At 40.7% G+C, this 16,556-nt stretch overlaps 1 protein-coding gene across 1 annotated transcript in view; it reads left to right on the top strand.

The window, feature by feature from the left end:
• C2CD2 (C2 calcium dependent domain containing 2) overlaps positions 1–16,556 on the top strand; it is a 47,019-nt gene that overhangs the window by 9,547 nt on the left and 20,916 nt on the right. The window contains exons 3-6 of the mRNA XM_070750463.1: positions 7,169–7,288; positions 8,760–8,864; positions 13,766–13,888; positions 14,122–14,233. Coding sequence (XP_070606564.1) covers positions 7,169–7,288; positions 8,760–8,864; positions 13,766–13,888; positions 14,122–14,233 — 460 coding nt within the window. The remainder of the gene's footprint in view (positions 1–7,168; positions 7,289–8,759; positions 8,865–13,765; positions 13,889–14,121; positions 14,234–16,556) is intronic.

Here is a 16,556-nt window from a genome sequence, read left to right as displayed (position 1 = left end):
TGTCCCATAGAAAGCAGAGGTAACTATTTAGTCTTTCTGACATAAAAATGATTCTTATAGTGTAAAATGAAAGTATAGTTATGAATAAAGAGAATATAAGGGGCATTATGGAGTAAATACAGAAGTACAGTCTATTTCTATGTAAATAAGGGTATGGTGAGATCAGTTGGCAAACAAACCTTTGTACTTATATACTTTTTATGTATGTTTTACTTTCCTTGAATTGTGGCACACCTTAAGCAAAGTTCATATTGCTTTGATTACATTATTAAATGCATATCTTCTATCTAGAATTGGGCATGTATTTATGTTAATAATTGATCTTTTAAAATAATCACAGACTACAGATCAAAAGGTTAGTAATTATTGCTACATTTCTCTCTGAGTCTTTACAAATAAGCAAAATATGTTAAAATCATTTAAATGTGTTAACATATTTTTTTCTTCATAATCAGAAACTAAGACTAAACATGAAGTTAGGAATATGGGGCAGGATTTGATAGTTAGGGAGGAATAACTAGACTTACTCTGGTTTGAAAACCACATTATGTCTGACTATTCAGCTTCTCATTTGGCCTGTACAGACTGTTTTCCTAAAACAACAGAAGCATTAATTTCCAGAAAATATAAACACCAACAAGTTCCTTCGTGTTTCTATTATACTCTACTAATAAAACTTAGAATTGTTCCACTGTTGGAAAAAAACATATTTCATGTATTCAGAAATAGTTAATTGTGCATTTGTTTACTAAAGTTTAATCTGAAATCTGTATTTCCTACTAGATATCATAAAGTAATCAAACTTGCCATTCCTCCCACATTCCATTTTAAGAATTTAGCTATCATATAGGATAAAGTTTCAAGATCAAAAAAGCCTATATTCTTCCTCTCCCACCCCTTTCATTTTCTTTAACATCCAGGCATCCCCAAAAACTGTACAGTATTACTATAAATGAAATTTTGGTTTCTTGCAAATGGTTACTTGTGAATTTCAGTTATACAAGGACATGGTTTTGAAACTGGCAGTGCAACCAACAGTCTTTCCTTTGTCAACCATCAGTAGCTTTACTTAGCTTTCTATGGGAAGTTACAATATCGCTTCCACAAAGCTGATTCCCACTTGAGCAGCAACTGGCAATAGCAGTCAATTATATTCTGATTTAAATCACTTTCTAATAGCAGCAGAGTAACTCAGGTTTCTGATTGAAGTTCAAAGGGGTTATGAAGATAAAGGTAAGCAAGAAAATCATTTATCTGATTAGTGTACAAAGGTATGTTTTTAAAGCACTTAGTCTGGTATGGTGTAAATTACATTCAGCCTTTACATTTTCATAGTTAGTTCTTTTCCCTAACCTGTTTTTGCAGTCTTTAAAACCTTAGTGTGTTTAAGAGTGCGGCAGTCTTTACATCATTATTCTCTGTTCTAAGCTTTATAACCGAGGTTAATCAATTTATACAACGAAAATATAGTTTATTGCAAACATGTTGCATAATCATGGATAACTATTAGATGCTAATTCTTTGCTGCCATCTAATGATAGTCCAAATTTTTTAGCAGCTTAGAAATTAAACTGATTCAGACAACCTTGTTGCCTGGATTGTGCCTTCATCAGTTGGAGGTGAATGTAGAGAAACAAAGAAAGAAAGAAAGAAATTGACAGCATTGCGGGAGAAATAAAGTTTTCATGGTGATTCTTGTATTTAAGAAGAATTATAGATTTTACTCCATTTAGGTTCCCATAAGTGCTGTACATCTTTGAGGTTGTACTTACGTAATTATTAAAATCTCAGAACACTTGAAAGCTGCATATTCTATACTTACCTAAATAGGCTTCTAGCCTTCAGAAAAAAGAAAAGAAAAGAAAAAGTGTGTATATGTAATTTGTGGGTGAAGAACAACCTAAAAGGAAATATTGTAAATAGAGCTTGAGAAATTCTGGTAGTTGCTCACAAGCTCTTCTATTTTGTTCTCTGTTCATAGTACTGTAAGCGTTGTGAGTTACTCTAATTGAAGTGGATTCATACCTATCTGTCTGGGAAGAGTTTGATCTGGTAACACCTGATGAAGTGGACAAAGCCATTGGAGCTGTGAGTTCCGCCACCTGCTTACTGGATCCGTGTCCCTCCTGGCTGGTCTCGGCCAGCAGGGAGGTGACACGGAGCTGGGTCCAGGAGATTGTCAATGCTTCTTTGAGGAGGGGGTCCTTTCCAGATCCCTACAAGGAGGCACTTGTGCGCCCCCTCCTCAAGAAGCCTTTCCTGGACCCAGCCATTCTTAACAACTATCGTCCAGTCTCCAACCTTCCCTTTATGGGGAAGGTTGTTGAGAAGGTGGTGGCGCTCCAGCTCCAACGGTCCTTGGAAGAAGCCGATTATCTAGGCCTTCAGCAGTCAGGATTCAGGCCCGGCTACAGCACGGAAACTGCTTTGGTCGCATTGATGGATGATCTCTGGCGGGCCCGGGACAGGGGCTTGTCCTCTGTCCTGGTGCTTCTTGACCTCTCAGCGGCTTTCGATACCATCGACCATGGTATCCTTCTGCGCTAGCTGGAGGGGTTGGGAGTGGGAGGCACTGTTCTTCAGTGGTTCTCCTACCTCTCCGGTCGGTCGCAGTCGGTGTTAGTGGGGATCAGAGGTCGACCTCTAGGCTTCTCCCTTGTGGGGTGCCTCAGGGGTCGGTCCTCTCCCCCCTGCTATTTACTATCTACATGAAACCGCTGGGTGAGATCATCCAAGGGCATGGGGTGAGGTATCATCAGTACGCAGATGATACCCAGTTGTACATCTCCACTCCATGTCCAGTTAAAGAAGCCGTGGATGTGATGTGCCGGTGCCTGGAGGCTGTTGGGGTCTGGATGGGTGTCAACAGACTCAAACTCAATCCTGATAAGACGGAGTGGCTGTGGGTTTTGCCTCTCAAGGACAACTCCATCTGTCCGTCCATTACCCTGGGGGGGGGAAATTATTAACCTCCTCAAAGAAGGTCTGCAACTTGGGCATCCTCCTCGATCCACAGCTCACATTGGAGAAACATCTTTCAACTGTAGCGAGGGGGACGTTTGCCTAGGTTCACCTGGTGCACCAGTTGCGGCCCTATTTGGACCGGGGGTCACTGCTCACAATCACTCATGCCCTCATCACCTTGAGGTTCGACTACTGTAACGCTCTCTACATGGGGCTACCTTTGAAAAGTGTTCGGAAACTTCAGATCGTGCAGAATGCAGCTGCAAGAGCAATCATGGGCTTCCCTAGGTATGCCCATGTTACACCAACACTCCACAGTCTGCATTGGTTGCCGATCAGTTTCCGGTCACAATTCAAAGTGTTAGTTACGACCTATAAAGCCCTTCATGGCATTGGACCAGAATATCTCCAGGACCACCTTCTGCCGCACGAATCCCAGCGACCGATTAGGTCCCACAGAGTTGGCCTTCTTGGGGTCCCGTCGACTAAACAATGTCGTCTGGCGGGACCCAGAGGAAGAGCCTTCTCTGTGGTGACCCCGACCCTCTGGAACCAGCTCCCCCCAGAGATTAGGACTGCCCCCACCCTCCTTACCTTTCGCAAACTTTTGAAAACCCACCTCTGCCATCAGGCATGGGGGAATTGTGACATCTCCCCCGGCCTATATAATTTTATGTATGGTATGTTTGTGTGTATGTCTTGCTTTTTAAATAAGGGTTTTTAGAGATTTTTAATATTAGATTTGTGATACATTGTTTCTTATTGTTGTTGTGAGCCGCCCTGAGTCTGCGGAGAGGGGCGGCATACAAATCTAATTAATAATAATAATAATAATAATAATAATAATAATAATAATAATTATTATTATTATTATTATTTTGTTTTTCAATTTTGTCTTGGCAAACAAATAGCAATGGAATTTAAATTTGAAATATGGTACAAACAAACAATATACCATATTTTTCGGTGTATAAGACGCATCGGTGTATAAGATACACCTAGCTTTTAGAGGAGGAAAACAAGGAAAAAAGTATTCTGAACAGAATGGTGTAGTATTATATTGTTTAATAAAATACTAGTGTAGCAGAATACTTTTAAAAACCATGTACACTTTTTACAAACTTCAAACTTGACAGTTTCAAGGACTTCAAGCTTGTGGACTTCAACTCCCAGAATTCCTCCACCAGTCATGCTACTTTAGCATGGGAGTTGAAGTCCACAAGCCTTAATCTTGCCAGGTTTGAAGACCCTTGCACTTCTTACTCCTAACTCAGGGGTCTTCAAACTTGACAGTTTTAAGACTAGTGGACTTCAACTCCCAGAATTCCTCCACCAGTCATGGGTGAAGGGTCTTGGCTGGAGGATAACAGTACACACACACACACACACACACACACACACAAACACACACACATCGGGTCCGTTGCTCTCTATTGCGCAGTTTAACTGCTGCAATCCTAATCCAGTTGAGGAAAATGTGAACATTGTTTTCTTTCCCCCCCCTTTCTCTCTTTCTCTCTCGCTCTCTCCTCTCCCTTCTCCTTCCCTCCAGCTTCCTCCAAAGCCTTTTTGAGCAGTCAAGCGAAAACGTGTTATCTGCTCAAACGTTTCAGGGTCTGCCTTTCCTATCTACCTCCCTCCCTTTCCTCTGTCCCCAGTTTGGATGGCATGATGGGACGCCGGGGTGTGGAATTTGGGAGTGTGTCGCTCTCCATTGCAACCCGTTTGATGCACAAAGCGCCGAGAGGACACCCACCTGCTTCTCTGAAACTGCTGTTGACCTCACCTGCCTTGCTGCACCCCTGAAGACAGAAGATTGGCGTGGAGGCTGATGGAGCCAAACCCCCTCGTGCCAGATGACCAAGGCAGCCCATCAGGCCTTCTCCACCAGCTGGATACACAGAGAGCTGAGGGGTCGCCCACCCGCTTCTCCTCAGCTGCTGCCACGCGCCCTGCCTCACTTGCTCGGCGGCGGGAGTTTCTCGCAGGATCCCTGCCGGCACCCTCCCCCCCACAGTTTGGATGCCCATGGTGACTAGCTGCCCCCATCTGAACTGGGGGGGTGCCTGCAGGGACCCCACGAGAAATGCCCGCCACTGGGCAAGTGAGGCAGGGCGCATGGCGACAGCTGAGGAGAAGCGGGCGGGCGTTCCAGCTGGTGGAGAAGATCTGCAGGGCGGCCTTGATCGTCCGGCACAAGGGGCTTGGCTCCATCAGCCCATCACCACCTCAGCATGTTGTTGGGTGGCAGGCTCAGCTGGGCGAGCGGCTGTGGCAGGGGCTGGTCAGGGGCCAACATTCTCGGTGCTGCTGCTCCTCAAACAAAAAACACCAGAGCTGCTGCCTCCGCCGGGACTGGCTAACTTGAGCGGTGCGCCTGCCTTGTCCCTACCACCTGGAGGCCCCAGGCAGCCGCCTGGAAAGAGAGGCTTTGCTCCTGGTGCTAGGGCCGACACCCTGCCCATCTCTGGGGCGGAGCTGCTGGGTGGCCTCAGCAGCATTCGATGTATAAGACACACCCAATTTTTAAAGCACCTTTTTTCAGTAAAAAGGTGCCTTTTATCCACCGAAAAATACTAATCAAATGTTTAATTTGTATGATAACCATAAAATATACATTTCTATATGTTTTATTATATATGTAGTAGAAAAAGCACGCTTAGTAGCCAATATGCATATTATTATTATCATTATTATTATTATTATTATTATTATTATTATTATTATTATTTACTATTAGATTTGTATGCCGCCCCTCTCCGTAGACCTGGCGCGGCTCACAGCAATAATAAAAACAATGTACAATAACAAATCTAATAACAAATCTAATATTTAAAAATATCTAAAAACCCCTTATTTAAAAACAAGACATACACACATACCATACATAAAATATAAAGGCCAAAGGGACACATCTCAATCTCAAGTATGCAGATTTCCCCCCTTTTTCTTCTTAAAAAATTCTTGCTCTACTTGTGAACATTCATACAAAGGTTTGATTGCATTGGTAATCCAACTGCTAAATAGGAATTTGGTTCTGAAATCTATCTATACAGTACTAAAACAAAAGTCTTCATAACTGGACAAAATAGTGCATCATAAGGCAACAATTTTTGGACCAAAGTATCTCAAATAGGTAACTTACAGAATGCATCTAAAATCTAAAACCCATGATTCCCAAGGGAATGAAATTTGGGGAAATCATGGCTGCTTCAGTGCTTTGGGCTGCTGCTGTGCTCATGTGATCATTTTCAGATTCTGTGACTATTTCTCAGTCAGTCTCACAATCTCTCCCTCCCTCACCCAGTAATAGTCACTCACCTATCTCTCGGAAAGAGAAGGGAAGGAAGGAAGGGAGGAAGGGAGGAAGGGAGGAACAGGGGAAGGACCCTCATATACCATTGCTGGCCTATGTACCCCCTGTACAACTTCCCCAATCAATGTCTTCTGCATACCACTCCTGACCTGTGTCCCTTTGTTTTCTTTCTCACTCAGCAATGGTTTACCTTCCTTGGACCTTAGCATCTTCCTGCTGGCCTCCCCTTGACTTTCTTCTTGCAGCCTTACTATGAACAAAATAAATGGAGACGCCAGCAGAAAGAATCTCTCCCACTTCCTATTTGCCCACTATTTCTGTTTCTCTGTTTAAGTAAGAAAATAACTCTGAAACATTAACTCAAGAGGGCAGGGGTGGTCTTGTTGGTATGAAATTAACAAAGGATTGACTCCTTCACAGGTTACTTTCCTTTGTTACACAAATTTATGCCCAATCACACTTGGCCAATAAATAATTCTATTCCTATTCCTGTTCCTGTTCTATTAACAAACAGTAAATTGTTTACAAAGTGCTGCCTGAATAATGGTACAAATGTTTCTGTGTTAAAAACCATCTACAACATTTTTTGAGAATGCTCTGGACAACAAAGCTTGAAAAATGATCTTATAACATTTCACTACACTTCCTGCTAGCTCCTTTAAGTTTGGCTTTAAAATAATAGCAATAGAATTACGGTACATCAATGAATCTTGTTTCCCATGGACAAGGTTATATATAAGCTTAATTCACATAAGAGACAAGAAACAACTACTTTTCTGGACCAATGCAACTGCCAAAATATGGCAATCACTTTAACATGCAAATAAATGCTCACGATGCATTCTCAATAAATACAGCTGATAATAAAACTATATTTTATTATTTTAGGTGGTTTCCTGTAATGTAATTGGAGATTCCTTCCATTTTCTTGTCAGTGTATCCCAAACTGCACCTCTTACTGGAGAATGTCAGTCTTACAGTGTAAAAGTATCTCCACTTCATTTGCAGGTAATGTTTTGAATATAAATTAACAAATCTTGCAGTAAGATATCTTATATATCTATTAGTTCATTTAGTCACCTTGTAGAGTATTGTAAGTCAAGGTACATAACTTCTTACAGAGGACATACAGTATCTAGTCTTTATGTGATTTGTTGGGGGGGAGCACTTTTTAAAAATAGTATGATCTGGATAAAAACTAAATTTGATTTAATTTTCTTTATATTTACATTGCATTAATATAGCTGATATTTTTATAAACTAGTGACCTATTGATAATTTCTACCTTGTTTTTATTAAAATGACTATTTTCAACATTTTTGAAAGACTCAAGGGTGTAACACACATTACAAAACAGCTAAGTAGTCTGCAAACCCCAACTACTCAGGATATCACCTCCATTCCACAAACATCAACTAATCAGCATACATCAATTACATCAATGATCCCAGGTGTTACCCTATTGACTCACCAGGAAGTTTCAACACAACTTGCAGCTGCCAGCACTCCACACCCACCCACCCACCAGTATTTATAGAGGGAAAGCAGCTCAGGTCTTGCTGTGTTCCCCCTAGCACAAGGACAGAAGCACCAGCCTGAAGATGACAAGTGGGACCTTGTCGAAACATCGCCAGAAATCTCTGAAACCATTCCTCATGTTCAATATTGTAGTCAACCATATACTCAGCCATTCCTTCTTTTCATATATTGTTCACTGGATTTACTACATTATGGTCCAGTTTGGGTATTGTATTAAAAACCTACATGGAATCTCTTTATAATTCTGCTCCGCAATTAAAGAAACTGCATCTAATTATTGTTTCCTGCTTGACCCAAATAAGGAAATACATTTAATGACATTTAAACATTTTAATTTAGAAGCCAAATTTAAGCTACAACTTCATATTATTATTTATTTAGAAACAAGTTTACCATAATGGATATAATGGGAATATATGTTTAACTAGCTTCTGATTTGTTTTATTGCTTGTATCAAGAGAAGAATGAAACAGTTATAATAGATATAGTCAGTAGTATAGATAGAAACAGAAATTTAAAATCTTTATATTTTATTGAGTACTTCATTTATAATTTGTGTAGGACAAACTGATCAGCCGTGACCTATGCATGCACTAGATTACATTTTGATCACAGAGAGTGAACATACATAACTAGTCTGCTGTCCTTCAACAGTTTTTAACTATGTCTTGATAATTGTTTACTAATGGAATTGCTAAGAATTTAGACCCAAAGTATTTGGGGACATCAGAATTGCTAAGAATTTAGACCCAAAGTATTTGGGGACATCAGATTTTCTATCGGAATTTATATTCAGAATATAATTTAAAAATTTCAAAGAAGAAAGATTCTGTACCATAAATTGAACTGCAACTTATATAAAACTGCAACTGGTATTAACACCTGCCCTAATTTTACACAATAGAAATAACAATCCTTAATAAACTTTCATTATCAACAGCTGAAACTTTCAGCAAAATCCGAAGAGGAAGACATCCAGATCAAGTGGTCTTTCATCTACTCCTCTGAAACAAATATTGAAGTCAAACCTACTAATATGCAAAAAGTAAGCATATTGCCATTTTCTTATATGTAGCTGCAGCAGGTCTAAATAAATAATATGTGTAAACATTTGCCTATCCCTTCTCTAAACCATTAGCACTTTGATTCTACATTCCAAAGGAGTGGCTTCTAATAAATTAGGAGCAAGGTATAAAGCTGTAATTTCTGACATACTAGTGTGGGTGTGACAGCTTTTTGAAAGGTTGACAATAATAGGCTGCTGTAAATTTTGCAAGAGTAATTATATGCTGCTACTTTTAAAACAATTGCAATAATAGTCTATAAAGCCTCTCAGTATTTGCTACTGAGATAGACAACAACAGCAAACTTAGGTATACATAAATACTTTACTACCATTTCACCATGAAATTTTCATTTTCATCATATTTACAGCTGCCTGTAAACCACAGGCATTTAAAAAACTACGGTATTTGGGCAGTAATAAAAGAAGGCTCCTTTTTGTCTCATTTATTGGACAGAATTCAAAATATTGCTGGTGGTCTCTGTTCCTAGAGGGAGACTTTAACATATACCCCTCACCCCTTTTTTAAAAAAGGCATTCTTAAGGTTCAACAGCTTTGTGCTTCAGGAGCCTTAGCTATGATTCATGAATTCAAGACAGCTACTGTATAACCTGTTGAATGTTCAGGAATTAAAAAAAATAGGGCATGAAAGACCTATGAAGTTGGCTACAGTGTATTTCTGAATAAAAATTATTGGATCAGAACAGTTTTCTTCAACATAGTGGTCACCCCGTTCCAATCCAATGAAATTACAACCCCATGAATTCATAGGGGGAGGGGACACCAGCTTGACGAAAGCTAGTATAGATGGATATTGATGCCACAATACCACAGAGTGAATGAATAACATTTATATGGAGGCTGATAATGCTGAAAATGTACTCTATTGAGAGAATATTCTGTAATTAAATTTTCTGATTAAATACTTATACTTCATGGCTAAATATTGCATTAAAAATTCATCTTTGTTGAAAAAATGTTTTACATAGTGTAAATTAAACATCAGCAGGCAATTTCAAGCTTGATGAACTCTGAATAGGCGTTTTTTAAAAAGTTATAAGGAGCCCTCTAAAAATAATGTGTGTTTGTTGAAGTTTGTTTGGTGTACATTTCTTATCTTTTGAGCTGACTTTTGAAAAACGTCTGGATTAATTTAATGTAACTGACAATATTTACTCAAACCATTCTTTAAAATTAGTGTCATGAAGCCAGTTAACCCATCAGTCCAAGAGTCTTCAAAGTTTTTAAAAAGGAGCCAGTTCACAGTCCCTCAGATTGTTGGGGGCCAGACCAACTGAGTGGGCATGGCTAGGTGGTCATGTGACTGGATGGGCATGGTCAATTTAATAGTCCATTAAACAATACACACAAATTAAACTTTAATTTATTTTGTTCCTGGGGCTATTTTATTTGCTTTTGTTTCCATGTTGCACTTTTGGTTGACTTTTCTTTTTATAAGATCATTTTTTAGGTTTAGGAATTCACTTCAAGAAACTCAATTTTGCAGCAATACTTCTCAAGCCCCAAGGAGCTTACAATCAACCTATCTCTCTTTGTTTCTCTCTCTCCCTGGGGGAGAGGAACCTCTGAACTGGTGGTGGGTATCTGATGTCCGGAGGTCGACAAATGGCACAATAAAGACCAACTGGTCAGCAAGGAGGCGGGGCAATCCCGTGGTCTTCCCAAAAGTAACACATCTCTTTCGCTTGAAACTTGAACAGTAGTCCGGCCGGCGGATGGGTAATCAGGTAGCCCTCCTCCAAACCAGTCCTGCAGTACTCTGCCGAGCATACAGAAGTCCTGGGAGGCCTTCATGTGCCCTGTTTTTGGGCTCCCCCACTTCAAGTAGCACTCTGTCAGTCAAAAACATTGACCTTATTTTCCAGTTCCAACCTGCAGGGCTTGCAAAGGGAAGTCCTGTGCTCAGTCGAAGGATTTGGGGGGGGGGGGGGGGGCAGAAGATGGGCAGAGAAGCCTTGCCATCCCACGCAGGTTGGATTAATGACTTCTGTGGATCGCATGTGGCCTGTGAACTGTAGTTTGAGGACCCCTATATTAGTCTCTTTCCCTAATGATCTCCAACAAAAGAATTACCGGTAATTCTCTCTCTACTGTCTGTCTAAAATAATAATACAGTTTTAACCAGATTGACAAACTGTCTCCAAGAATATGCATAATTAGTGTATAAAATGGGATGGATAAAAATATTCCTTAGATACATGTGAGGTGTGAACACCCAAGATCAAGGGATTCAGAATTCTTTCCATGCAAACACAAACTAGCATCTTGAAGGGGAGTGATATAAATTGGACCTCTTATTTTCTGAATAACAGCTACTGTTCCTTGAATACTTCAATGCTTCAAAAACTTCAGTTAGTTTTCATGTTTAGTTACATACATCTACAGATCAAGAGTGAGTTCTAACTTACCTCACTGCCGGTTTGCTTCATCCTGCACCACATGGCCGCATCTCATGGGTGCATGCTTTGTGTACGCACACAGGCATAGTGCCAAATTTTAAAAAAATTCCAAAAAAAGCCAAAAACAAACGGCAGTGCATGCACAATGCTGGAGATTCAGCTTCTGCGCATGTGCAGAAGAAAAAAACCCTGGGGAAATTTTTTTTAAAAAAAAATCTGAAAAAAAAGATGGCGATGCCCATCGACCAGCCCCGTCCAAACCGGTTCCGTTATGTCATCATGATGTCACCAGCTACCAGTTCAGGAGAACCAATTCAAACCGGGAGAGACCCACCTCTGCTTCAGATAGTGGTGCCAGGCCTTGGTGATTATTCTGGAAGGAAAAATACAAAGGAAAGGAGAAGTACAGTTGGGTGTAATCTAATCTACATACCATTCAATAACCTTCCCAATATTCAAATACAGTAATACCTCATCTTACGAACTTAATTGGTTCCAGGACGAGGTTCGTAAGGTGAAAAGTTCGTAAGATGAAACAATGTTTCCCATAGGAATCAATGGAAAAGCCAATAATGGTGCAAGCCGATTAGGAAAATCCAAAACATTAAGGCTTTAAAAAAAAAAGCTGCCGGCAGACGAAGCTGAGGCGAACGGAGTGGGGGGAGGGAAACCCATGGAGATCCAGAGGGGAGAATGGGGCAGGAAAGAGTGCAGAAAAACGGAGGAAACCCATAGAGATCCAGAGGGGAGAATAGGGCAGGAAAGAGTGCAGAAAAACGGAGGAAACCCATGGAGATCCAGAGGGGAGAATGGGGCAGGAAAGAGTGCAGAAAAACGGAGGAAACCCATGGAGATCCAGAGGGGAGAATGGGGCAGGAAGGAGTGCAGAAAAACGGAGGAAACCCATGGAGATCCAGAGGGGAGAATGGGGCAGGAAGGAGTGCAGAAAAACGGAGGAAACCCATGGAGATCCAGAGGGGAGAATGGGGCAGGAAAGAGTGCAGAAAAACGGAGGAAACCCATGGAGATCCAGAGGGGAGAATGGGGCAGGAAAGAGTACAGAAAAACGGAGGAAACCCATGGAGATCCAGAGGGGAGAATGGGGCAGGAAAGAGTACAGAAAAACGGAGGAAACCCATGGAGATCCAGAGGGGAGAATGGGGCAGGAAAGAGTGCAGAAAAACGGAGGAAACACATGGAGATCCAGAGGGGAGAATGGGGCAGGAAGGAGTGCAGAAAAACGGAGGAAACCCATGGAGATCCAGAGGGGAGAATGGGGCAGGAAAGAGTGCAGAAAAACGGAGGAAACCCATGGAGATCCAGAGGGGAGAATGGGGCAGGAAGGAGTGCAGAAAAACGGAGGAAACCCATGGAGATCCAGAGGGGAGAATGGGGCAGGAAAGAGTGCAGAAAAACGGAGGAAACCCATGGAGATCCAGAGGGGAGAATGGGGCAGGAAAGAGTGCAGAAAAACGGAGGAAACCCATGGAGATCCAGAGGGGAGAATGGGGCAGGAAAGAGTACAGAAAAACGGAGGAAACCCATGGAGATCCAGAGGGGAGAATGGGGCAGGAAAGAGTGCAGAAAAACGGAGGAAACACATGGAGATCCAGAGGGGAGAATGGGGCAGGAAGGAGTGCAGAAAAACGGAGGAAACCCATGGAGATCCAGAGGGGAGAATGGGGCAGGACAGGGTGGGAAAAAACTGGGAGGAACTCAAGTCTGGAGGTGGGGCATCCCAGCGGCCGGCGGCAGGTTCGTAAGGTGAAAAAAGTTCGTAAGAAGAGGCAAAAATATTCCGAACCCTGGGTTCGTATCTTGAAAAGTTCGTATGACGAGGGGTTCGTATCATGAGGTACCACTGTATATACTCAATACTCCCAGGTACTAAATTTGATGGTTCTTGTAGAAGTCCCATGAAGCAATAGCAGAGGCAATTGCCTAGATATCTCAATTGGACATCCAGTTGTGAGGTCACTGCTGTACTGCCATAAATGTTTTACATATAATTACGTGGACTATGTGCATATATTGACTTCTCTTTGTCATGTTCTCATCATATGTTAAATATATAAGTATTTAATCATTTGCAGTTTGACTTTTTGCTGTCTGGCTTTCATAACTATTATGTTTGATGCATTGTCACTGAGGTGCATTGGCACTTTCTATTATGCCTGCTTATATGTTCCATATCATGGTCCTCATTTCTTCATTATGCACAATTTAGGTACAATAGAGGAGGGGATTTCACATCTGTATACATTTGTCTACCTCCAGATGTATTATTTGTTTTAATCCAAGCTTATTCTTCTAGAATTGGAAGCAATGTAGAATTTGTAGAACAGATGATGATGCAGTTTGAATCAATGTGCCAAGCAGCATGCTGAACACAATCTTGAAGATTTTCTCCCATATGCTTCTTCAAAGTTTTATAAGCAATGCCACAATTTTTCTCTTTATAGGATCAGACTCTTGGGACATGCACTATATTAGAAACATTAAAAAGTACGTTGCAGAATCTCATCTGTTGCACAACACCTGTTATGATTCTGAGTACAAGATCTACTGATATAAAAGGAATACAGGTATAGCTTTATTTAAATGAATGGATTTGCTCATTGCTGCTGTTTCTCTTTTTTGATACTTCCTGTTGAAAGGTTTTCATAATTTAATGCCTTGGCTGAGTCTACATAAATGATTCATGTGCCTATGCAATGCTTAATTCAAAATGATGTTGAGATTTAATGTATGAGAACAGCATAATTTATTGCACATTTATCTTTAATGGAACTATTTATTTTTTGCTTCCTATGTACAGAATACAGTGGCCATTCCACAAGGGGCTAGTCCTCCTAAGCCTCCAAGGGCTCATGAACTAAAACTGCTCATGAAAAATATCAAAGCAACACTCGCCAATCATAACATTGCAGGTATAATAATTTATACTTTGCTGTCCCTGTACTTTCCTGAATTGCATAATATATATTCTGGTTTAATTGCAATGACAGATTAAAGCAGATGCTATAAACAAAGAAAAGGAAGCTTTTTCATCAGTAAATGCATAGCTTTATTGATTGGTTTTAATTTCTATTCTCTATGTTGTTTCAAGTATCAGAACTTTTTAATGAATAAATCTCTTTTTATTCTATATCATCATCTGGAATGTACCTCTTTTTATTATGATTATGTACTAGAACTGTTGATGTCTGTGGGAAACATTTCTTAACATCTTTGCTAAATGTTTGGAATGCAAAATAACCTACTTCAAGTGCAAAATGCCTCTGGCTCAAATATCAAATTACTCTTTTGAGTCTAAAATGGATTGTTTCAAACATTTCATTCAAAACAGGGTAATTTGTGTTTGAATCACTTGGCTGTGAATTTCTATTATTAAAAAAATTAATATTATTGCAATGCAATTGAAATAACATTTTAACCAGTTCTTAATTAATTTATTTTATTTATTTATTAGATTTGTATGCCGCCCCTCTCCGGAGACTTAATACTTAATATTTATAGGCAGGAGAACAGGAACATACTTTTGTAGGATAAAAACTTTTCATATTCTTTCTCCTCATCTTTTTTTTATTAGAATTGGCATGTGGTAACTAGTATGATATACAAATCTGCAATAATATCTTTGCTGTTCTCTTCTAATCATTACATATTGAGGCTCGTTAATTCATATGAACACTTGTAGATATCTCTGTGTACAGTAGGCTCTTATGACTTGAATAGGATGATAGGCATAAAAATTACTGAGTATACTGTAAATTGGTGAGACAGCTCTGCTAGCCAAGTGCTATCTTTGAACATAGATTTTGGAAGTCAAAAATTCAGAGTGGTCATCAGCATTAGCCATTTAGTCCTGTCCGACCATCATCATCATCATCATCATCATCATCATAATGATAATTTATTAGATTTGTATGCCACCCCTCTCCGTGGACTTGGAACAGCTCACAACAAAATAACAATGTAAACAAATGCAGAATGCAGCTGCGAGAGCAGTCATGGGCTTACCTAGGTATGCCCATGTTTCGCCATCACTCCGCAGTCTGCACTGGCTGCCGATCAATTTCCGGTCACAATTCAAAGTGTTGGTTATGACCTTTAAAGCCCTTCATGGCATTGGACCAGAATACCTCCAAGACTGCCTCCTGCCGCACGAATCCCAGCGACCGATTAGGTCCCACAGAGTGGGCCTTCTCCAGGTCCCGTCAACTAAACAATGTCGGTTGGCGGGCCCCAGGGAAAGAGCCTTCTCTGTGGCGGCCCCGACTCTCTGGAACCAACTCCCCCTGGAGATTAGAACTGCCCCTACTCTCCCTGCCTTCCGTAAACTTCTTAAAACCCACCTTTGCCTTCAGGCATGGGGGAACTGAAACATCTCCCCCGGGCATGTACAATTTATGTATGGTATGTTTGTGTGTATGCTTGTTAGTATATTGGGGTTCTTTTTAAACTTTTTAAAATATTTAAATTTATTTGGATTTGTTACGATTTGTTATGCCTTGTTGTGAGCCGCCCCGTGTTCGCGGAGAGGGGCGGCATACAAATCTAAATAATAAATAAATAATAATAAATAAATAAAAACAAATCTAATATTAAAAACATGTAAAAACCCAATATTAAAACCATGCAGCACAATCATTCCATACATAAACTATATATGCCCGGGGGTATCTAGTTCCCCAATGCCTGGCAGCATATGTGGGTCTTTAATAATTTTCAAAAGGCAAGGAGGGTTGGGGGTGGTTCTAATCTCTGGGGGGAGTTGATTCCAAAGGGCCGGGGCCGCCACAGAGAAGGCTCTCCCCCTGGGGCCCGCCAACCGACATTGTTTAGTCGACGGGACCCGGAGAAGGCCAACTCTGTGGGACCTAATTGGTCGCTGGGATTCGTGCGGCAGAAGACAGTTCTGGCTCTCTCTAGGCCTCTCTGTCTCATAATACTCCTTCAAATCCACCATGGTCACCACAGTATCAAATTTTATAGTGTTCAGCCATGGTGTACAGGGACAGCCCCTTCTCGCAGCATGATTGATTTTTTGAGTGACATGATCCCAGTATGGCAGCCTCTGTTTGGTGATTTTGGCTTCAACTATTATTTTTGGTGAGGGTCAGTCTAGAACTTCTTTGTCATTTTTGCAGCCTGTGGGATGCATAATAATTTCCTCCAGCACTTCAGTTTAAAAGCTTCCGTCCACCCATCTCCTCTCTGTCTTTTTCAGAGTCCAGGTTTCACATCCAT

Source organism: Erythrolamprus reginae, chromosome 4, assembly GCF_031021105.1.
Source record: "Erythrolamprus reginae isolate rEryReg1 chromosome 4, rEryReg1.hap1, whole genome shotgun sequence".
In the NCBI taxonomy this organism is placed as follows: domain Eukaryota; kingdom Metazoa; phylum Chordata; class Lepidosauria; order Squamata; family Dipsadidae; genus Erythrolamprus; species Erythrolamprus reginae.
Note: the sequence above shows the minus strand (reverse complement) of the source record. Positions and strands in the feature narration are given on the sequence as shown.